This window comes from Rattus norvegicus, chromosome 2 (genome assembly GCF_036323735.1).
Source record: "Rattus norvegicus strain BN/NHsdMcwi chromosome 2, GRCr8, whole genome shotgun sequence".
Taxonomy (NCBI): Eukaryota; Metazoa; Chordata; class Mammalia; order Rodentia; family Muridae; genus Rattus; species Rattus norvegicus.
In genome coordinates this window covers 117,656,234-117,681,102 of record NC_086020.1, presented here as the reverse complement: position 1 = coordinate 117,681,102, position 24,869 = coordinate 117,656,234, and the positions used below count along the sequence as shown (strand labels likewise).

At 42.8% G+C, this 24,869-nt stretch overlaps 1 protein-coding gene across 36 annotated transcripts in view; it reads left to right on the top strand.

Annotated features, from left to right (window-relative positions):
* Pex5l (peroxisomal biogenesis factor 5-like) overlaps window positions 1–24,869 on the top strand; it is a 213,574-nt gene that overhangs the window by 155,670 nt on the left and 33,035 nt on the right. For 33 of the 36 annotated variants that reach the window (XM_063281429.1, XM_063281424.1, XM_063281421.1 and 30 more), the window contains 1 exon segment: window positions 9,482–9,577. In XM_063281429.1, coding sequence (XP_063137499.1) covers window positions 9,482–9,577 — 96 coding nt within the window. 36 annotated transcript variants of the gene reach the window in all.

Below are 24,869 nucleotides of genomic sequence, written 5' to 3'. Positions count from 1 at the left end.
TCAACAAAAGGCAGAACAAGGCAAGCTCCTCCATGACTCCATTATCCAGATAGGGAATCAGCGAAATGGAAAGATGTTTGTGGACCCACAACTAGAAAAGGGCAGAGAGAAGGACCCAGAGAGCCAATGATGATTGGGCTCTTGGAACTTCCTAAGCCACTAGCAGTCCCCCTACACATTCATCACCCTCAGGAGAAAGGGCATGGCTGTTCCCAGACCACAGCTGGACACCCAGTCCACTCACTTTCTAAACACATTGCCTCACTGTAATGAATTGCAAATGTAGCATGAAAAATGAATTGTTGGTGCTCACTTTAAAGGTATCCTCTTAAGAGAAAAAAAATGGCAGCAGCCATTAGAAAAACGGTGTCTGTAAGAGCATGAGCGAGCTCTACTCAGCTCAAGGAATTGGTGCTCTTTCATCCACTGCCATCTCTGGAACAGTGAGGCACAGGGAGAAAGCATTTATTTGTTTTGAAGCAGGGAGAGAGACTTGGCACAGGTGGACCATTCTACAACAAGCTGGGCCAGAAGAACAGCTGGGGCCCCCGGTTGCCATAGAAACCCACAATGCATTTATCTTATTATCCCAATGACTACCAGTCTCCTGCTGGTCTGTTAATTCCATCCCACCCCACTGTCCTGCTTACCCTATGCAAACACAATACACTTGGAAAATTGTGTTTGAGCTTCCAAAATACCCTTTTCAATTCACCGTGAGAGTTCTCTGCCCAGGTGAATCTCATTAGAGTTCTCTGAGAAGCTGAACCATCTGTAAGGGGTTACCTCTTCTAGTACTTTTTGAAACATTGTGTGTGTGTGTGTGTGTGTGTGTGTGTGTACTTATCAAGACTCGCCTTTAAAATCTCATACTCTTCTAGTCTTCATTCCAATCCATAGCTGAGTAAGAAAATGTTCATGAAAATGTTCAGGCTTAATGTTGTACCTGAAACACAGAGTCTTTGAAACAAAGTAGGAAGAAAACAGACAGGTGTGCAATGAAAGCAAGAAGAGAGTGCTGGAGAGATGGCTCATAGGAACACTTGTTTTGTCAGCATGAGAACCCGAGTTCCATGTAAAATAATGGGCGTGATGGCGCACGCTTAGCAATCCTTGCACAGAGGAGGTGGACACAGGAGAATCCCTAATGCTCCCTGGTTGGTCAGCCTTGCCTAATTGACAAGTAGCAGGTCAAATGAGAGACCTTGTCTCAATGAGCAAGGTGCAAGGGGCATGAGGAGTGAGAGTTGACAATGACCTCTAGCCTGCAGGTGCACATGCACATACTTGCCCTCGAGCACACACAGAAAGATGTGTGTACTGTTAGACACACTACTCATTACTGCAAGGCCTCTTCATGTAGATATGGTAGAATGAATGTAGAACAAAATTTCACCTGAAGACTAGTTCACACATCATTCAGACAAGCCATTCTGACTCACCAGAGCCTGCCCCACACTCACTCAGATGGCTCATAGGGAATCAGGAAAATGGTTTCCTCTCCCTCAAGCACATATAAACTACCCCAGGCAGTGACTCAAAAGGTAGGGGGCTATTTACAAACCTCATTTAAAAATCGTATTTCAGACTCACAAAGAAAATGGGAAAAGATAATATGAAAACTTATATTTTCTTATTTTCTTTTCAAAATGAGAAGAGAAAGTATGTTATAATCTCAAATGGTGCATTGAACACAAAACTCAGAGAAAAGAGGGGATTATAGTGAGTTATGTGATTTCTGTGTACTTAAAGACAAGGGTTCTTGACACTTAACCCAAACTATATAATTGTCATTCCACAAGCTGGAATGTATGAACTGTGTAAAGAGATGATACAATCTGGGAAAAAAATACTTAAAAAAATTTTTGAAGAGTTGAAGAAAACGCAAAAGAAAAGGCTGCAAAATTCAGTTTTCCCATCTGGGTAATGCATCACTGGCTGAGGCAAATGGAGAGAATACAGCTTCTTCAGCAGACGTAATCCAAGCATCTCCTTCCAAGTTTGCACCCTGGAAGCTCCAAGACCAAGACAGGCTCAGATTCTCCAATGTGAGTAGGTACTGCAGACGCAGGCCACAGTTATGCAACTCACAGGTGACTCACTCTGCAGAGCTCAGCTTTCCCATGATTCATCATTTCCCTTCAGTGTTTTTCATGCCCTGTGTGAGATGCCCACTGTAACCTTAGCTTTTTATATTATCTCCACTTCACTTTAAAAAATATAAATAAATAAATAAATAAATAAATAAATAAATAAATAAAAGCTGTTTCTCCTAAGAGTTGCACATCTAACTCCATCAAAATCCATTAAAATCTGTGTATCAGCCATCCTGTGTGGCTTACCTGAGAGAACTCATAAGCCATTGTTCCTCTTATTATTGCAAAGCCCAACTATTATTTAATTCTGTTGAATGAACATGAATTGAGCAATGTTCAAGAATGTCTGTTACTTTCTTATAGAAACTTCATAAAACAATCAGAATTTTTATACAACTTATTCTGTATACAATTCACTCTCTTCCCGAATTTACCATAGATCCTCACTTTTAGAAAAAATGGTTGACTTCCATGTCACTTCATTAATGTGCTTGGGAATCTACTGTCCTTACAGATGTGAGGCAGTAAACAAAACACACAGGTTAGGCTACAAGATACATTTAGGGGAATCCCAGTCGGCATACCACAGAGATCCTGCACACCTATCTTATTGAAGGACCACTCACTCCAACCAAGTCACAGAATCACCTGGTTATCCGGCAACAGACAAATAAGGGACATGTGATATGTAACCCACTAAGAAACGTGATAATCTCTCATCTGCAGGAAAATCGGAAGAACTGGAGTCATCATGTTAAGTGCAATAAGCCAGACTCAGAAAGACACTCAATTTTCTTCTCTCGTGTACAGAATCTAGACTTGATGATAGAGGTTTGAAGGAAGTAGGGGAACTCTTTGAGAAGAGAATGGAGGGTGGTGGTGTGTAGGAGGTGAAAACAGGATCAAGAAGTTGGGGAGTAAACAAAACCAAATGATCTAGGCACTGGAGAGATGGTCTGCAGGGGCAAGTGTCACTCTTGAAGAGGATTGAAGCTTGGTTTCCAGGACCCATGTTGAGAAGATCATAACCACCTGTAACTCCAGCTGTAAGCCCCTCTGAGCACCATAAGCACCTGGACTCACACACACACACACACACACACACACACACACAAATACACAGTCTACTTATAACTAAAATAGATGTTTTTAAAATGTACACAACACACACCTGTAAATGAGAACGTTATGATGAAGCCCACTCATGAATATACACTGATAAAATCGTGTACTCAAAGAAGTATTAGGCCCCTATATCTCAGGAAAACAATCCAACCCAATGCTCTGTGAATACTTGTCATTCTGCCTATCCGGATTGTATCTAATCTTGTTCCTCGTCATGTCACAAACAACGATCTGTCAATGGGGTGGGAAGGAAGCAAAGACGGGAGAGAAGGACAAGGAAGTGAAGGGCTGAAACATAAGAAATCAGCACATAAGAAACTCTCAGCAGGTCCTTGTCACATGAATAAAAAAGAGACCCTAACAAGGCAAAACACAGATTTAGCAGCAAAGTAGGATCTTAGGAACAATTAAAACCAAACCATGCATACTTTCTTTCTGGGTCATTTTTAAGTGGTTTCAGTCGTAGTTTTTCAGTGTGTCTGACAATGTGCTGGCCATCCCTTTTCAAAATCAGTCTTTTCCTGATGAAGGATTTCATAACAGAATGGAGACAGTGGCCATGTGCTACCACACTCTAAGGAAAGGAATTTTCCCTTGCACAAGAGGGGTAGCTTTTGTGTGTGCACCCCACATGACAAATGTCTCTTAGCTAAGAATAAAAAAAAATCCTTGGTCATTTCGGTGAGACTTGTATTTAAACAGTCTGAGAGTCCAAGCTGTCTGCAGCAACTGCCACACAAATGTGCAGTAAACACAGAGCATTTAATGAAAGCACTAACCAAGGGGTAACAGAAGCCAGGTTTGGCAAAACACTTGCTATGTGGTATGTATTTGTATTTTTGTGAATAATACTACACAATAATTCTTACAGGGACTCTGTGAGTTAATATAGGCTCTGCAAAGGACAGTCTAGAAATTCAATATCTTGTTCAAGGTGCCAGGGTGGCCTTAAACAACCTGACTTCAGAGACTGCCTGAACAGTCAGGTCACAGAGCACCCAAGGTCGAGCAGTCATTGTATTGTTCTTTCTCTAAAGTGAGCACACTTACTTTCTGTCTTTATTTTAACTGCTTTCTAATTTTGTTTCTGCTGCTGTGATAAGTACCCCACTACAAGCAAGTTCATGAAGAAAGAGATTCATTTGAGTTACAATTCCCAGTTTTGGTCTATCCTTGTGGAAAGTCAGAACAGGAACGAGGTACAGCTAGTCACATCCGATCCACAGACCAGATCAGAAGGGATGGAATGAATGCATCTTTACCTGCAGGCTTACAGACAGCTAGTTTTCTCCTCTCATGCTGTTCTGGGACCCCTACTGAGACAATAAATGCTGCTGCTGTAATTGGCTGGGTCTTTCTTTATCATTTAACATAACCAAAATAAACCCCCCAGAGACAAGCCAACAGGCCACCCTGATATAGATAATTCCTCAGTAAGACTCTCCTTCCAAAGTGTCCTGGTTGGAATATATTTTTCAACTTGACATAAGCTAGAATTATCTGTGAAACCTCAGTTGAAGAAATGCTCGATCATATTTGCTTATAGGCAAATCTGTAGGGCAATTTCTTTGTTATTGATTACCATGGGAGTTACCCTTGGGAAGCACCATGATTAGCTGTGCCACCCTTGGGAAGGTGGTTTTTAACTTGTGTGAGACAGCAAGCTGAGTGAACATGGGAGAACAAGACAGTAAGCAGCTTTCCTCCTTGGCTTCTGCTTCCACATCTCTGCTTTGAGTTCCTGACCTGACTTCCATCAATGAGAGGAGTGGGACCCGAGGGTTTTAGTATGAAATAGACTCCTTCCTCCTCAAGTTATTTTTGGTCATAGTATTTTATAACACAGAAAGGGAAGAGTAATTAAGACAACAGCTGAGTCTAAGTTGTGTCGAGATGACAGTAAACGCCATGCATACTTAGTACACGCTATGAACTTGAGACTTATCCCCGTATGCATAATACACGTGCGGATTCTGGATCTCCCTTTGAGGCGCTGAGCCAGTATGTCAACAGTGCCTGAGGATTTGGGGAGAGGCAGAGGTGAATCAGAGACCCTGGGGTAGGGGCTGTCACATGAATTTTAAAAGACCTTGTGGGTATTTCAGGGCTCACTCATGTTTGAGGATGACTATTATACCAGCTACGAAGTTAAGATGGCTGCCAGTCAAACTGACAGGTGTAATTGTCCTGTTTACCGGGCTTCATATCAAAGTGCCAAACAATGTCAACAATCCACAAGCATGGCTATATTTTTCCAAGTCTCAGTTTTTTTCCTCTGATAAAATTAGTTATGTTTAGTGCCTAGGTTTCAAGGGTGCCTGATTTATCACTCCATGTGCTCTGTTCTGTCCCCCTTTTCAAATTTTATGTGCATGAGAATTTTGCCTACATGTATGTATGTGGGTCACCTGTCTATCTAGTACCAAGGAAAGTCAGAAGAGGGTGTCAGATGCCTGGAACTGGAGTTACAAGGCATTGTGAGCCATCAGATGTGTGCTGGGAATGGATCACAGGCCTTCAGAAAGAACAAGTTCCGCATAACCACTGAGCCATCTCTCAGGCCTCTATGCTCAGTTCTTAAGTAGCACGTTTCAGCACGGCACTAAAAGCATGGAAAAGTATCAAAACTTTCTATTGCATGTCAACTGCTATTTATACTCCGTAACATTTAACTTATGCTTCCTTGAGCCAAAAACATTAAAAATGGTAAGTTAGATAACACTTATCTTAGTAATAACCTACAGCCTTTCAAATGGTGTGAGAAATAGAGTATCCCTAAATAGTAATTGTACCATCAGAATAAAATGTCATTTGCACAGTAAGACTCTATCTGTGCTTGCTGTGTTAAGTGGCAAAGAGGAGCTGCCCTGTAAGCCTGGAATCCTGATATGCAATGCCCTTTGCAGCTCGTGATTCATATCGCAGCTGGGTCCTGAAACATTAATGAAGAGAGAGGCCGGGGATGCTAATAGAATCCGGTTAGGTCAAGCTTCCCAGCAAAATGGGTTCTGTTTCACCAGTGCAAAGTGCTTGCTGATAAAACACTGTCTCAGACAACAGTCTTAGTGCTTCCTTTGTTACTAAAGCCACTTCTGGGCCATTCCAGCATATAATGTACCCTTGGACCAAATATTAAATGTATCCCTTTATCACGATGTCTTACTTGACAAGCAAAAGTTTATGTTTGTCACACATAATATAGTGTTTTGAAATACGCATGCACAGCAAGTCGGCTCAGTCTGACTCCTGTGTTCATATGCATTCACATCCTTGGGGTTTTTCTGAAAGAAACCTAAAATTACTGCAGTGCTTCTCAAGCACACAATACATTGTGAACGATAGTCACCAAGTTCTACTCTAGATTCCTGGATGAAGTCCTGTAACCTTTGACCAACAGTGTACCCAGGCCCAGTTGTAACCACCACCATCCTCCATCCTTCTGAGAGGCCGGCTGGTTTAGACAGCAACTTTTAGTTTGAATCTGATACCTGACAGTCTGTGCTGGGCTTGTTATACTTCCTATGATGTCCTCCATTTCCCGCAAGTTACAAATGACGCTTCCTTCTTGAAAACGTCCACAGTGTTTCACAGTGCATGCATATTAAGCCACCAGCTGATGGATAACCTCTCTCCTTCCTTCTCCCGTGTGCCCAAAGCCACACTGACATTTAGTGAGTGCAGAGGCCTCTTGGCATAATGGTCTCCTTTCCTTGGCATCATCCGGTAACTTTGGTTTTGATTTTCTGAGGGCACTCTGTACCATTTTTACAATAATATGAATCTACCTTCCCACCGATACTGTGTAAGAGTCTTTTCCCTCCATCTTCTCCTGCATTCTCCTGCACGGCAGCCTAGCCCACATGAGGCAATGCCAACTGTGGTTTCGTTTTCATTTTCTTTCTGCTCAGTGGAGGAGACTAATTTTCATAAGCCTGTTGGTAACTGTTGTTTGTTCTTCAAGAAAATATCTCCCCATGGTCTTTGACTTATCTCAATGGGTCTAGACACTCCTTGACATTCCTTATGTTTCCAAAGCTGGTCATCTGAGAAGAGGGACCCTCAACTGAGGAATTGCCCCCATCAGGTTGGCTTGTAGGCAAGCGCAGGGAGCATTGTCTAGATAGATGATTAATGTGGAGGATCCTGCCCACTGTGGGTGGTGCCACCCTTGATGTGAGGTCCTGGGTTGTGTAAGAAAGCAAACTAGGAAAGCCAGAAAGGAGTGTTCCCTAAGGCCTCTGCTTCAGTTCCCACCTCCAGGCTCTTGCTTTGAGTTCCTTCCCTGGCTTCCCTTGATGGTAGACAGTAGTGGATTAACCAACCCTTCCCTCCCCAAATTGCTCTTGGACAGTGTTTTAACACAGCAACCAAAAGCAAACTGGGACATGGTCTTTTCTCATACAGTACAATTTAGTGTTTTAACAATATTTACATGTGGATTACCACTGGTCTTTTCTCATACAGTACAATTTAGTGTTTTAACAATATTTACATGTGGATTACCACTGGGCTTTAAGAAGTTGCCTTGAATCTATAGACTTCTTCATGTGACATGGACATTTTAACAAATTGTTGTCCTTCCAACCCCCGAGCCTTCAACTTACTTGCTAGTATATAAACAAACAAGTTTGGGAAATAAACCCCACCATCCATTTCCTGTATGCATCTCATTTTGATGATTTGTTTTGTTAACTTGTCCATGGATAGGCCGGCAGAAAGATGAGGGACTTTGTTCCAGAACCAAGGCAGTCCTGAGCAGATCAGAGCCCCAACAGCTGCTTAGGAAATAAACGGCAGACGATTCACCAAGTTACACACAAGACTATTTAGCCTTCTGTGAGTAGCAAGTGGCCTTCAGAGTTAATTTCTCTCCTGGGCAACAGGGTCCCAGTCACCTAGTATCTATCACCTATATATATTTTTTTAAATTACATTTGTTCATTTATTTTTAATTATGTGTATTGTGCATGTCTGCATGCCTGTATGTGCACACATGAGGACAGATGGCTGAAGATGCTAGAGGTGTGGTGTCCCCCTGGAGTAAGAGTTTCCAGGCTGTTCTGAACTGCCTGATGGGGGATGCTGGCAATAGAGCTCAAGTTTTCTGTAAGAGCAGTATCCTCTCTCAACTTCTGAGCTATCTTTCCGGCCTCTGTATCTGTATATTCTTACTTATGTTGTACCCTGAGAGTGTCATATGAACGCAATAGTGAACAAAGTCTTCAAAAAAGACTGATGGTCATATCCCTAGAGCCTGTGACTGCCACATGCACAAGGAAGACTGGGCTAGACAGGTGATCTGCAGAGAAGGGAATTTGCCTGAGATGCCTGGACTAGGCCAGCTTGCAATCACAGGCACCTTGTCAGGGTAAAGCAGAAAGGGGACAGACTAAGAGAGAAGAGGCAACATGGTGTGGGCTGAGCATAGCTCATCTGAAGCCCCTGCTTACTGGAAGGGGCATGGAGCAGACTCAGCCCCCACCCCAGGGGCTATGGAGAGACCAAGCCACCACTATGGCTATGAACTTCTAGCCTCCAGCACATTGAAAGCCTATATTCCTTCTGTGTTAAAACAGTTTGTGAAAATACATGTTGTGGCTGCCCTAGAACATTTAATATAGGGCCAAGCAGACTTGGTAGAAAATTCTCTAGTATAATAGGAAGAAATCAATCATTCCCAGCTTGCCTTCCATAAGGGGTACAGAATTTCTTCTCAGTGCCTGGGGAAGTGATTAGGAAGCTGTCCTTTCTAATCGGGTTCACATAACTGTGACTGCTGCACAAGAACCCGTATGCAGACACACACACACATTTGATACCATCCCAGACTCAGTAACATCATGCCTTAAAAACACTTTGAAAATACTTCTCAAGGCACTAGGGAGATGGCTCAATGCTTGCTGAGTTCGGTCCCCAGCACTCGTGTCGAAAGTCAGGCATGGTTGTGCACACTTGTAACCCAGCACTGGGACAAGAAGACAGGAGCATCCTTGGAGATCACTGACCCGAAAGAGTAGGCTAATAAGAGAGCTCCAGATCCCAGTAAGAGATCCTGTCTCAAACAATAAACTGGATGCCTAAGGAATAGCACCATAGGTAGACCTATGTCCTACACACACACATGCACACACACACTCACCTGGTTGTGCACATACACATTCGATCCTTTGGAACGCTAGGGAAGCAGCATGAGAACATGAAAACGACTTCTATTTTTGTGTCGTGTGATGCCAATACATCCCCTATCTGGTTTATTTCAGGCTCGGCTGACCAAAGAGCATCGCTGGGGAAGCGCCCTGCTCTCCAGGAACCATTCCTTAGAAGAGGAGTTTGAGAGGGCAAAAGCAGCAGTAGAGGTAACTCTTAAAACAAAATTCTCTGTTTCAAGTTTCTGAGAGTGACATCCAAAAACTGCCGAGAGCTTCACAGAAAGTGGAACTGTGGGGCATGAGGGAACACATGAGGATCATTGTTCAGAGGACAGTGTGCCCAAAGAACCTTTGATTCCCAACCAGGGTGGCAAGAAGTGTCTGTTCTTCTACTGGTTCTGTGATTAGTTGGCGATGTGAGTCTGAGGCCTGGATCAGCAGGCACCCGGAGAGCCTGGGTCCCACGTATTTGTCCAGTGGCTATGCCATCTTAACTGGCACCATTACTTTTTAGTGCTATGTATTCCACATAGTGTTTTTTAAAAATTCATCATTTGAACACTAATGTCTAATTAGTTAGTCTTCTAGTGGAAAGAGGAGGGAGCAAAAAGGAAGCCAGAGGAAAGGAGAAACTGATGAAAATCCATTCTTGCAGGTTCTTTCATTCAAGCTCCTCCTGCCAGGACTGTCAGGGTGGCTCACAGATAGACAGTGTTCATCAAAGCTTCCTCGGATTGTTCTTTGGGAGGGGAGCTCCTTCAGACTCAAGCATGATCCTGTTAGTGCCTCTGTAGCTGTTAGTGATTTCAATCTTGAAAACTACAGGTGTTCTCAGATGATGCCTCACTTATGCAGCCATCTCCCGCCTAGAATTCAGATGAAATGATTATATTAGGGGTGGTCTTCCTGGAACTCTGCACTCAGGGTGCGGGGAAATCCTATTTGCAATTTAATGTTACTGGGGTCTGTTCTGGGAAATCATCTCACCCATGATTCATAGCATTCAAAAACCCAGTAAGAGCACACTTTTATCTCCCCATGCTGAAACTGTTCAAATTCCCTCTTTAATCTTCAACTTCTCCAATTTAAAGAAAAAGAAAAAATTAATGAATATTTTAGTGTTCTGACGAGGAGCCCCTGATGTAGTTAGTCAAGACCAGCTGAGTTCAATCAGATCTCACAAATGCATGGAGCCTGTAGCTTAAATGATCTTAAATGTAAGTTTTTCAGTTCTAAGAGCTAATTTAAATATACCTACTGAGCCCCTACTGTGTGCAACACACAGCAGTAGCTCTCAGTCTGCTATTCAGATGCATAGAATCTTGGGTCAAGAAAAACATTAGCATTTGGTCTCATTTATAATGACAGTCTCATTTATTCATGGAGGAGTTGACTGACAACAAAAATGTACTAAGGTATGTGTGTGTGTGTATATATATATATATACATATATATATATATATATATATATATATATATATATATATATATATATATATATACTCATTGGGCTGAATCTGAGTTGGGGTCATAATCTCCTAGAATAGAGGTATCCTAGGAGGCAAACTTTTTTTTTAATGCTTGATAAATTACTCCTGTTTCTACCTGGACATATATAATTAGGGGCAACCTCCCTCTTTTCAAGAAAACCCATTTCTACCCTGAAAGCTACTAATTATTAACAGGCTCTTTCTTATGCTAAAATTAGCCCAAGAAGAAAAATTGCATTTCGTCTGCAAATTTCTTCATTTGCATCCATCTCTCAACAATACTCACCTCAGCCCACCAAGGTGTGTCTTCCACCTTCCCTGTCTCTCCTGAGGCCTGATTGTTATTACAGTTGTTATTCTAATTCCCTAACAGCTACAGGACAACATCATGTCAGTAACCAGTCTTCTAGGTATCCACACCTCTGTGCTTCTTCCTAGCCTCAGATCAGAGTCTGAAAATTATTTTAGCAGATAGTCATTGAGCATACATTATTAACTTCCTATAAGTACTGGCTGCTAAACTAGGGGCTAAAGACAAAGGACCAGCCTTAAACAACCGCTAACAAGAGCAAAGAGCAACCAGCCTGGATCCACCCCTTGCTGCACTTTTGCTAGAGTTCCATGTCATCTGCAAGATGAGAGCTCGGGTTTCTCCTATCCCAAAATCCAGGAAGTTCATGCCTAAAAACGAAAAGAATGGTAGGGATGGGATTCCCCGCTAATCAGAAACTGGAGCAACTTTCTTCACCCTGGTGCTGAAAAACCTCAAGGATCGAGAAGAGATAATGAGTACCAATAGTATAAATAGTTATGGAAGAAAAAAATGGGAGTATGCTGGTGCTAAGTCATGCCTATAAAACCGTATGCATTGTGGACCTTCCACTGCCACAGTACTCTTACTTAGAGTCTTACCTACATTCAGACTCTAATCTGCATTATCTACATACAACCTCATGCCTTTTTAGATTTTCCAGCTCTGGAAATTGTCACCTTGTGGGTGATTTCAGCATATGAATCTTGGGAGAATGCCTTCCCAAACTACAACAGAGCATATGTGTGACCAAATGTTCACAGTAGTTATTCTTTGACGGCTACATTATTCCAGGGGTAAATTATTTTATTCTGTTGTCTTATCTGCATTTTTCTCTAGCCTGTCATATTGCTAATCAGAGGGAATCTTACAGTGAGATGTGAGATTCTTAATTACGTTTTTATTTAGTATGTATGTGCACACGTGCATATGCGAAGGTCAGAAGACAGCTGGTAGGAGTTGTTTGTTTCTCTTCTTCCATCCCGTAGCTTCCTGGAATTGAACTCAGGTCATCGGGTTTGGAGGCAAGTGCCTTTACACACTAAGCCATCTCACTGGCCCCACAATGTAAGATTCTTAAAAGAAAGTGAAGGTATCAGTTGGTAGAATGCTTGACTTAGATTCAGGAGTCCCTGAGTTCTATTTCCAGTACTGTATAAACCCCATGTGATGGTACACACTCATAATCACTGCACTCAGGAGGCAGAGACTCAGGAACTCAAGATCACCTTCAACTACAGAGCACACCAGAGATTACATAAGACCCAGTCTCAAGAGAAAAAAGCTACTTGTGGGAAGCGCTAGAGAGGGTAATGAGAGATGTGACTATGGTCACATACGTGGGTATGAAATTGTCAAAAATAAAAGGTACAGAAAAATAAATAAAAAGAAAAACTGGCATTGCTGATTATTTCATGAAAGGCAGTTCTAAATGCCAGTAAGATCCAGATGAAGGTGGCTAGAACATGTGGCTCAGTGGATAAGATCATGTGCTGCACTTGCAGAGGACCCAAGTTTAGTAGCCAGCACCCACACCAAATAGCTCACCACTGCCTGTAACTCCAGCTCCAGGGTATCTGATGCCCTCCCCTGGCATCATAAGCACCTGCCCTTGCCTAAACATAACTCCCACATGGACACAGATGCATACACATAATCAAACAATAAAATTAGCCTGGTCCCTCTCCATCTGGTCCTTCACCTCCTAGTTCCTGCCCATCTTCTGCCCTTCAGTCCCATCCCTGAGTTCTAACACACCAAGTTCATCACCCATACTTTTACTTTCTCTTTCCTGTGCAAGCATTCTCCTAGGTCCTCATGCAGTAGGGCCCTTCTTATCACTTACACTGTAGCTGAAGTGACTGTCCCCCACATGGACCCCATTAACTGTTACATCACCAGGATTTTCCTCCTTTGTGTTCATCATGGGTCTGCCCTTGTACATTTTTGTCTGCTATATATCTGTTCCCTCAATGTGTGGCTTCCATAAGAGAAGAAGCTTTGCCTTGTATTTGTCTGTGTGCAATATAAACATGCCCCGTGCCTCTTTGTTGACTTGTATTCATACTTACGGGGTTAGTTTTCATTGTCAACTTAATACAACCTAGAGTCACCTGGGAAGAGGGAGCCGCAATTGAAGGATTGTCCACATCAGATTAGCCTGTGGCCATGTCTATCATAAGAGGACCTAGCCCACTGTGGACAATGCCCTCCCTGTGAAGTATAAGACTGAGTGTGAACCAGAGAACAAACCAGCAATCAGCTTCTCTGTGTCAGCTTCAGGCTCCTACTTGAGCTCCTGCCTTGCCTGCCCTCAGCGATGGGCTGTTAACTTACGTAACATAAGATGAGACAAACCCTTCCCAAGTTGTTCTAATCACTTCATCTATTACAGCAACAGAAAGTCAACTAGAGCCTGGTATCCCAATGTCTTCTAGAAAAATCCCTGGTCCTTAGCTTATGCTAAGTGGATGGCTGTTTGGGTGTGGATCACCACACAGGCAATACTTCCTTCCGTCTCTTTCCTGTTGTATGTAGAATGTCATAGAATCTTCAACTGTAAAAGTAGCTTCACTTCGACAGCATTCTCATATGACACATGGCCATGTAAGGACCGTGATGGCATACTTAAGTAACCAGGACTCACCAACCAATTCCACTGTGAAGTAGCACTGGCATATTTTTTAATTTATTTATTTACTTTATGTATATGACCACATTGTACCTGTCTTCAGACACCAGAAGAGGGCATCAGATCCCATTACAGATGGTTGTGAGCCACCATGTGGTTGCTGGGAATTGAACTCAGGACCTCTGGAAGAGCAGACAGTGCTCTTAACCTCTGAGCCATCTCTCCAGCCCAGCACTGGCAATATTTGATACTCACATTGTATACACCCACTTTAATTTGTACTAAAACCTAAAAGCCTGTGATTTAGCTCATTTTTCTAAGATAAAATGTTCTATCAGTAGGGGAAAAAAGCACACCTGAATGCAGACAAACATTTATTGCATATGTAAATGGCCTAGAAGCCTGTTAATATTCAAAGGCTGGCATTGTTTGAGGTCACCTTGAACTATTCCTTCTGGCAGTTGTTCTTATGGGGGAGATGTTTTTACTCTATCTCTTACATTCTATTGAAGAAAAAAGAAAAACGTAAATTCACTGTTACCAAAAGCATCACAATTTTCAAACAAACAGCTGGTGTGTTTTTTTTTCTGAGATTTAAAAAACTAAGCATCTCCCTTTTGTGAAAGGAAGGGGCAGGCCATGGTTCTTTCTGGATTTATTCAGAGCCCTCCTCATAACTGCTATCAGCTGTAGTAGGTCCTTAGGACAGATGCACAGAAAAGCACAGGAAAGAGATGCAGAGAGGGTGTCCCTGGGGCTCTGGAATGCCTGAAGCAGCCCTAGGAGCAGAGGTCCCTGGAGAAAGCCACTCTGCATCTAGGGAGGAGAGGGAAGGTCACCTGGGAAGTCAGCACTCCTCAGCCATCAACCAAAAATATCTCCTTCGTCACCATGGGCAGGGGAAAAGCCAGGCAACATCTGGTGTTGTGCTTAGCTGGTTAGGTGCCTCTGCCACTTTCAGAATAAATTGGAGTAGAATCAAATCCATCAAAAATGCTTAAGTGTGGACAAAAGCACCAGGAAAATGAGCCGGACCATCACTGCCCTTAGGGAGAAACAGAATGAAGAATCATAGTTCCATATGGGTCAGAGACAGTCAAGGATGGCTTATCTTGTGTCCCAGTTATTCACGCAGCCATCCCTACCCAGGCCTTGACCAGACCATGTCTCACCCTCTGCTCCTGGTGCCAGTCAGAATTTAGGAAGATGAGGGGCCCACAAATGATGTTTTCCTGGCAAATAAGTCAACAAATTGTCTCCGGTGTCGCTAAGTACCTCTTGTCTAGGGAGCTTATGAGGGATTCCAAACTCTGGTGACAGAAAGATGAGTTTTACCCCGAGAACTAGGCCATGTCCCTCAAATGTTACTCTATGTGTTCTGCACATTGCAAACGTGTTGTCGCAGATCCATTTTTACCCTTGGCAGACATTTTTGTGAGTGAGCTTTGAAAAGGAAAAATAAAATATGTGAATGCAGGAAAACAATTTCCAGGCATAGAAAAGGGTGCCTTCAGAGGCAGGGGCATCAAGTGATGGTCCAAACCCATTTGGCTAATGAGTTCAATACATTCAGCCACATTGATATTCTATACCCTGAGCTCCTCTGGCCCCACAATCCCCTTCTCCTCTCACATCACTTAGGTGTTACATGCAGCTGTTAAGAGTGTCCATGATGTCTTCAAATATGGCACTTAGTTCCTCTTCAGTGTGGCCTGGACTTGATGACTCACTTATAAAACGATGGAAACTGTGGGCATGACCTTGGAGCTCACATCGTAGAATGCGCCGTTCTTGCTCTCAAATAACTCACCCTGTGGGAAATCCTAACTGCCATTTCACAACATTAGCCATGTAGTGAGAAGCTAAGACTCTCTACTAACAGCCAGCTGGGATCTGAGGCTCCTCCCCATGCCTTGGATACAGGCCTGTGAGTAAGTTCCCAGACGCTTGAAGCTTTAGATTGTGACCCCAGCCAAAAGCTTAAAATCCCAAATTCATGAGACATCCTGAGCCAGAACCTTCCAGGTAGCTTCTCCCAAATTCCTGACCCTCAGAAATGGTTTGATATGGTAAAGCCTTGTTGTTTGAAAGTCCCAAGTGCTGGAGTGATGCCAGAAACAGCAACTATCAATGACATCACTCAGCTTCCTGCAGTTCCCAGCTTAGCCTGGTATATTTTTTTTTCTTGTCCATCAACAACACATTGCAGTATGGCAAGATTGAAAGGCCACACATAGCTCAGAAGTGATGTGTTCATCCATTCTGGATAGGGATGTTTCAAGCTATCTCCTCATGTCTAACCTCTTTCTGCCCACTTGACTTGGTTGATTCCCAGGTGAGTAACAGACCTTTGTGGAGCAGCCTGCTGTTTGTCCCATCATCTAGATCTGGGTCGGGCACTCACTTTTACTGATGCCCTTTTCTGTCACAAAGAACATGTCTTCAGGATAACTCCACTTCATGTTTCAAGTTAATGCTCCAGTCAATAGCTTGTTCAGAATTGCAAGTAGTACTGGTATAAATCCATAGTGAAAGAGTTAGTACTACCTGGCAATCTCTTATGACTGCCCTAGAAGGAGTGATTGTGCCTCCAACACCTAAACGTGTACGCTTAAGCCTAGTCGCTCCGTGGGATGGTATCAGGATGGATGCCAACACAAAGACCTGAGTTCTAAGACAAATGCAGTGACACAGACTTTTAATCCCAGTGCTGGGGAGGGGAAACAGAATCTTGAATCTGGACTTGCTGGCCAGCCAGCTAACCTACCTAGAGAGCTACAGGCCAATGAGGTAGCCTGTCTTAAACAATGTATCTATGATAGATAGATGATAGATAGATAGATAGATAGATAGATAGATAGATAGATAGATAGATATAGATGTGTGTATGTATATATAATCTCCTGAGGAATAACACCTAAGGCTGTTCTTACAGACACACACACATACACACACTGCCTGAGGAATGACACCTAAGGCTGTTCTTACACTTACACACATACACACACTCTCTCTCTTTCTCTCTTTCTCTCTTTCTCTCTTTCTCTCTTTCTCTCTCTCTCTCTCTCTCTCTCTCTCTCACACACACACACACACACACACACACATGTTCACACATGTACCTGCACACGTGAATATGCAGAAAGGGAGAGCGGAGAATGAGCACAAGGAAAGTCACCTTTTTCTCTCTTAATTTTGATTTGGAGAGGTCCTATTCAAAACAACATAGCGGCTAAACCCAGCTTCAATGGCATTAGCATAAAAACGCTTCCCTGAAAATTTATTTTTACTGGAAGCTACATTCTGTGTGTGTACTAAGGGGCCTCTGAAACCATAGATGGATGAACAAAAATGGAGAGCGTTCGCAAATGGCTTTTATTAGTATAGGACTGTGTAAGAAGGTGCTGACTCAGATCCCTCCTCCCAAGGAGACTGCTTCCAGCACCTCTCAGGTCACTTCCTCTGTGCACATTACCACTTTAAAGCAGCTAGAAGGGATTAGTGGATTAAACACTCCTTAAATCCTTCAGACTTAAGAGTCAATATCCAGGAAAGACCTTCAGAAGACATATGAAGACATCCTCTAGCAGTTAACTATTTGAGAACCTTTGCGTTAACTATTTAAGAGACAGTGTTCTTAACACTTAGCTCATAATGTTTGTGTGTCATATAGCCCATGTCAGGACAGAGCTCATAAAGATAAGGAGTGAGGTCATAGGGGAATGGTCAAAACTCCTAGGCTCACATGCTGATTACATGTCCTTCTGTTTCACACAAATTTTGATTTCTAAAATAAAACCAGTGTGAAAAAGGAGCTTGTGACCTGCATGGACACACAAAGGTATCTCTGAATTCATCGGTGAGTTTGCCTAAAGCGATGAGAGAGATGATCTGGCCTTGCTCTGATGCTTTAAGGTTGGCACAATGGGCTCATCCCACAATCCCACATTTTCCCACTGCCCCTAACTGTCAGTGTTTCCGTTCAGATGAGAGGGTATCCTGGGACTCAGAAGCCTGGGATTCATACAACTCTGAGGGGAGAAAGTGCCCCATTGGAAGCCACTCTGAGGCTCAGGGGCCCAGGAACCTTACAACTTTGAGGTAGGACAATGTCCCAGTGGAAGGGTATCCTGAGACACAGGATCTCAGGAACCTTACAGCTCTAGGGTGGGATGATGTCCCAGTGGAAGGGCACCCTACGACACAGGGGGAAGAGGGCACAGGAACCACACAGCTCTGAGAGGAAGCTGCAGAGGCATTGCAGCTCCCAGGAGAAGGTATCACTGAGGAGCTCAGGAGCCTCAGGCCTGCTCCTTCTCTTCTATTCTCTTCTCTTCATTGCTTCTTTTCTTCTTTTCACACCAGGCAGAAAATCTCATGAAAGAGATTTATTGGAGGGTCCAGGGTGTGGAGGGATGAATCCAGGGATGACTGCCCTCTGTTCCTGGGAGCAGGTAGCAGGGAATTGGATAAAGGGGTAGAGCTTCTCAGGGCAGATATTTCCAGAGTGAGGATTGGCGAGATTTCAAATCCTCAGCTGGGGGCGGGAGAGGGCTCAGGGATTGTTGGGTTTTTCTGTTCAGAAATTGGTGGGTTTCCTGCTCAGGGATTAATGGGATTTGTGGGAAGCTCCGGAATTAGTGGGGTTTTTTGGACTCCCTTTTCCCTGCATCAGGCCCATGCGTTAGGGTGGGAAGTCTTTCCTGGCTGCTGCAGCTTTTGCCAACTCTCTGGGGCTGCTGGGGGAGTCGGGTGGCAGCGGGGAGGGGGGCTGGAGAGGAGGTGCTGACACTGTGGACAGCTCCTGTGAGACAGTTCCAGCTGTAGACTGAGGCAGGAAGAAGTTGTCTCCACCGTGGACAGCTCCTCATGACCACAGTAGGCTGAGGCAGGAAAGGTGTCACCACCTGGACAGATCCTGAGGTTCCACTCGCACTGAGGTGCCATTACTGACAACTCCTGCAGCTCCTGAAGCTGAAGCTGCAGGCTGAGGAGAAGTCATGGTGCGACCATTTTGACAGGAGCCGCCATTTTGGACAGCTCCTGTGCAACATTTTACTGTGAAGGTAGGCTGGGCCTGAAGAGGGGCCTGCAGCAGCTTTGATGGATTTGAGGATGCAACAGCTTTTGTGGTGTGCCTCTCAGGGACTACTATATCTTTGTAGAACTCCACCATAATGAAATTTTACCTTGCACCATCCTAACCAAATTTCAGTGTTCCACAGATTGATATCCTAGACTAACCACAGACCAAATAGCAGTTTGGAAAGTTCCCTAAACTTCAAATCTGTCTATTAGACTCTGCATTCCAGACATGAGCTCATCTGCAAATATTTACTAAATGAGTGAGCATACAGCAAGATGAATATGGAAAGACAGACTTGCCTGAGGCCCTAGAATGGAGATCACTCACTCCTTAGAGGAACTGATAAGATGCATACACACACACACACACACACACACACACACACACACACACACACACACTATACCTGGGAATCACAGGTTAAAATGAAGAAAAGCAAGCATGTAATATAAAATACATGGGGAAATTTCCAACAGGATATGGTGTTGGTTGTAATTTCATCTATACCACATGGGGACTCAATAAATTGAATTAGGTTTTGAGTTAAGTTGGTTTGTCCAATTAAGAGGAAAATAAATTAACATTTTATTTTAATAATTGTGCATCTATTTAAATACACCCTAGAAAAATAGACCCAGAACTTTTGTCGAGAAACTGTACAGATATGTATCATTAGGGGAGGCTGGAGTAAATTCTGCTTCTCAAAGTAAAAGAAGTACACTGGGCAGAAAGCTTAGTATATATAGTCAAGTATAAACATGACAAATTCGTGGTGCAATTAACAAAAGATTTACCAAAAATGAAATTGCTCAGACAGACCAATTTGTTTCTTTTGAGCAGCAGTAAAGCCCAGCACTGTCTAGCAGATAAGACGTGACAGCAGAGGGAGCCCCAGGTCCTTGCATCTGTTAAGTTAGAGTCCCTGGGACAGAACCTAGAGCACCCTGGAAGAGGCTGCTCCTCCAGCTAACCTCCTCTAGCCAAAGACACATTCCTTCATGGGTATGCCACACTCCACAGGATGGCCTTTCACACTGGGCTCTGTGTCATTGCTCATTAAGAGGGCATATAGACCATCTTGAACCCACAGGGTTCCCAGAATGAATGTGACTGTCAGAGGAGATGGGGCCTCATGCTAAGTGGCCATCCAACAAGGACAAAACAAAAGCAAAGTTGTGGTGCTGGATCTGACCACAGTCTGCATGGCCAGCTCTCTGACTTCCAGAAAGCCTGCTGCACCACACCAGAACCAATCCTACCTTTAACAAAAACTATAAATTAATTCATAATCTGATTCCTCAACAATGAAAATGACTTATTTTTCATTGACTGTTTTAATAATTTTTAATTGTCTAAAAGAATACATTAATAATTACAGCCATGTGTAACCCCAGTACTTGGGAAGTAGAGGCAAAAGGATCAGGAGTTCAAGACCACCCTGTGCTACATGAGACTTTTCCAAAACAGAAAGACAATGTGTTGATGTTGACTAAGTATGTTGTTTGATTCTCCTTTGTATTAAATTCATTTTAACTAGAACGAGAGACATGGTTCAGTGTTTAAGAGCAGTTGCTGCTCTTCCAGATCAGAGTTCAGTTCCCAGTACCTACATAGTGGCTTAAGACAATAATTAACTTCAGTTTCAGGGAATCTGAACTGAATCTTCTGTGGACATCAGACACAACTGTGGTACACATCTAGGCAAAATAACTATTCACATGAAATAAAGATGAATATATGGAGTGATGGACTTCAATGCATTACAATTGCGTGCTATTTATGGGTTAAACGTATTTGTGTATTTATTTGATAAGCTTCTCTTCTGGAGTTTGAAATGTGCAGCACATCTCTGGCATATAATCACCCTACTGTGTGACAGGGCATCCAAACTCTCTGCTCCCATCTTACTATAATGACCCACTCACAGGCCAGCTTTTCTCTTCCATGCTCTCTCCTCCTAATGTAGACTGCCTATGGTAACCACCATCCAGTCTCAGCTTCTCTGAGATCAGCTCTTATAGGCTGTGAGTAAAACTGTGTGTAATTGGTCCTCTATCTCTGCCTTCCCTCCAGTGCTTATCATCTGTGGCCTTTCTGATAACAACCATTCTTACTGGTGTGAAGCAGTGTCTCATTGTGTTTGATTAGTCACATTAAGCATATTTTTATGCACTTGTTGGCCAAGATTTGTGTCTACTCTTTTGAGAATATGAATATATATGTATATATATATATATATATATATATATTCTCAAACTTCTACTGATGCCTTTGTTTTCATAAGTCCTCTTCTTTCATGTATCTGTGATCCATTAAGTTTAACTAGGGCTCTTACAGTTTCATGAGTGAGGGCTTATTTACAGAAGCATGAGCAAACTACCTAGAGCTACACCACTGAAGAAAACGTCCTCTGGCAACATCCATTAACTCTGCCTATACATCATCAAGGACAAGTGGGGCCCCACAAGCCCAATCCTTTCATGACAGAATGTTGACAAGCTGAGTTTAGGAGTATAACAGCTATGACATGCCTGGAAGACAGCATTCTACAACACTCTTCTCCTTCCTATAGATCTTACCTTTGCAGCCCCTCTTCTGCCATAATCCTTGTGCCTTGGAGAGGATGATAGAGATGTCCTATTGGGATAAGCATTCAACTGTCATTTATTCTGAGCACTTTTACTAGTCCTGAGCATTTGTAATAACTGCCATCACTCAATTCCACAAAACAAAACTTCCCTGACCAAAGTTGAGAGCAGTACTAACCTATGAGCATAGACACAGTATTTAAAAGGCAGATATAGGATACATTGTATGCCTCAATATTAAAACACCAGGGCCTAACTTCACTTTTCTTTGTAGGATATCCAATTTTCTAATCATCATTTATTGAAAGAGTCCTTTTCTCTGTACATATTCTTAGCACCTTTATTGACAGTCAGCTGGCTTGGGGTTCACTTCTAGGCTCTCTGCTCTGCTCCATTGGCCTGTGTGTTTGTATTTGCATCTAAACTGTGCTATTTTGATTACTCAAGGTTTGGAAGATTACCTACTAAAATGTCCCTGTGTATTAAATAAGGTTCAAGAGATGTAGGCTGTGGTCCTTCACTGCTCCTGGATTCATGTATGGGCTGCAACCAGGAAGTACAGCCAACCCTGAGGCAAGGTCTCTCCACATCTTAGTTAATCCTTCTTGGGGATATCCTCACAAACCCAGATCCAATCAAGTTGCTGAGACCAAGCACCATGCACCTGATGCCTAGACCCACACCCAAGTTCATGATTTATTGGTCCTATTCACAAAGAATCTGGGATTCTGAAACCATCTCCAGGTGACTACTTACAGAATGAAATCTGGAAATTTCTATCCAATCACTTCTCAGGCTATCTCCCACCATGATGGTCTATGGGTCTGTGATTCAGAGCATCCTTGAGTATCAACTCTATTTTAACACTCAAAGAAAGAATACTCCAAAACCAGCCTGGTGACCCATCACTCTGTCCTGCAATCATTTCAATCAGAACAGATTTCTTTTTGTCTGTTCTAAATTCCTGCTGAAGCAGTTTAAGCTGGGAAGAAAAAGGAGCGTGTCTAGTTCTGATTAGGTTTGTCGAATCCAGGGCATGACCTTGCTTCACCAGCTTGTCATTTTTTTGCCCTGTGACCACTCACAACAAATCCTTACCAACAAGAGTCTTGTCCAGGCTCTTGATTAAGGGGGGGCATGCAGGTGTCCGACAGCCGCCCTGCCCAGAGTGTCTCCTCCTGCTTTCTGTCAAAGTTGTTCTCCCAGGCTGTGCCTGCAGTGCTTCAGGGTCTCCTGATGCTCTTCCCAGAACTTTCCCTGTAACTCCTCAGTGAATTTTCTCTTTCATTTGCATATCCATTCGAGTTAACAGATCTCAGCAAAATTAATCTCAAAGAACAGGTCACAAGATGAATTCTGTATAGATGCTCCAGGCTCAACTGAAAAGGTCAAAATAGTATGCCATTCAGAGCTCTGAACATTTTAGTTTGGTGCTCCTTGGAGTTCTACAGAGATTCAGAAGGCGCGAATGACTTGAGCCAGAAAATTTTAAACTTTTACTAAATAGGTATGTCTATAGCTTCTAACATTAGCTCCCAGGAAGCATTTGTTATTTGTATATTTATAGCCAGTACACATCATTCTGATAGCTCACTATTGCTATTAGCATGCAGAGGTGAATAGAAACACTTGTCTCTCCTGTACAGGACGATGGTGACCCACCCCTAACTTATGTGTGTCAGCAGCATTAGAGAAACAACATCCCTAAGAGTTGCCGTTACACTGTGGGGTTGTCTCTGGTTGAAATGAGACCAGCTGTGTGGCACTCTCCAGGATCCCCTTCATGCTTTGCACATGGAGTCCGTTCACAAATCAAGAGCTCTTTTCATTAAACCACAATGACATGACTTCCGAGGGATTTTTCTGACATGACATGAATCACACTGCATGCCATTCATCTCACTGGCACTACTGACGTGTAATTATACAATACTAGGTGAAGTCACACAATCTCAGGGAAAAAACCCTGTATGTTCTCTTTTATAAGAAAAACCTAGCAAATAATACATGCATATATGTAAACAACTGCCAGGTGGGTACAAAATAGCACAAAAGAGAACAAGAAAGGCTAAGAATAAGGGAATAAAGGACTGAATGCAGGCAAAGAACTCAAGTTTCATATATATTTCTCTAATTCTAACTCTGTCATCGTGGATGTTTTGAGGGGTTGGTGATAATAAGTGCATAAAATATGTTCAATACAGAAAATATAAAATTTAATGTAGAGCTCTGTGGCTTCCATTCCAAACACCTATCTAGCTGTATAGAAATTCGTTGAGTTGTACAGAATTTAATTGGTATGTGATATTTTTAAGTTTTTTTTTAATAATTGGGTGTATTGAAAATCAAGACACGATAAATTCCATAAGCAGATGGGTAATATATTTTCAGAGTTAGTAGCATTTTAATCATGTTAAATAACTATGAGGACTAGTGAGATGTCTCAGCCAATCACTGCTAACCCTCACAACCTGAGTTTAAGTCTCAGAGCCAACATGATTGGAAGAGAAAACTGTCCTCTATAAGTAATCCTCTGGCCTCCATGTGGGAGCTGTGACCCATGGGCACATTCACACATGCACACATGCACTCATGCATGCAGACACACAGACACTCACCAAAACAAAAGTAATAAAATGAAGAGGTGACATTGGGTATATGTATAGCAAAAGTCAGTACAGACTTGACAAGTAATGAGCTGAATGCTTCTGGAGATGTCATGATAAAAAGAAAATGGTGATATCTCCCAAAAAGGCATTTGCAAAGAAAAATGATCTAATCTACCATTATCTCCCTCAAAGGAGAAAACAGCACACATACTAATATTAACATATTATTTCCCATGTACAAATCCAATAACCCCTAAGAGCACTGTGAGTAGAGAAGAGAAATGGGAACTCGCCTGCAAGGCACTAAGGGTAGACTAGATAGAGTAGGAAAGTTGTCCAAGGAGAGGATAGGAGGAACAGAAGCCAGATTCTATCCCCTGAGCCTGAGGACCGTGAATCTGAATCTGTTTGGGTGGAAACCACTGCCACACAATAAGCAGGGAAGGAGTGGAGCCTGGGGTGTCTTTGAGAAAGAAAGTTGGAATGCAGAGGTGATGAATCTTAGGGAGCCAGAGGAAGCTGGGAGACTGAGGAAGAAGCTGCAGGTGGTTCGGGTCTGAGAGGATGATTGTATGGATACCAGTATGAGCAGGGCTGTGACAGTCCATGTTGGATTCCTACAGTCTGCGAGGTAACTCTGTGGAAGTGCTTCTCAACCTGTGACCAGTACTGCTGTGACCCTTTAATACAGCTCCTCATGTTGTAGTGACCCCCAGCTTTTATTTAGTTATGAAGTAGTTATGCTACTTCATAACTAATTTTGCTGCTGTTAGGAATTGTAATA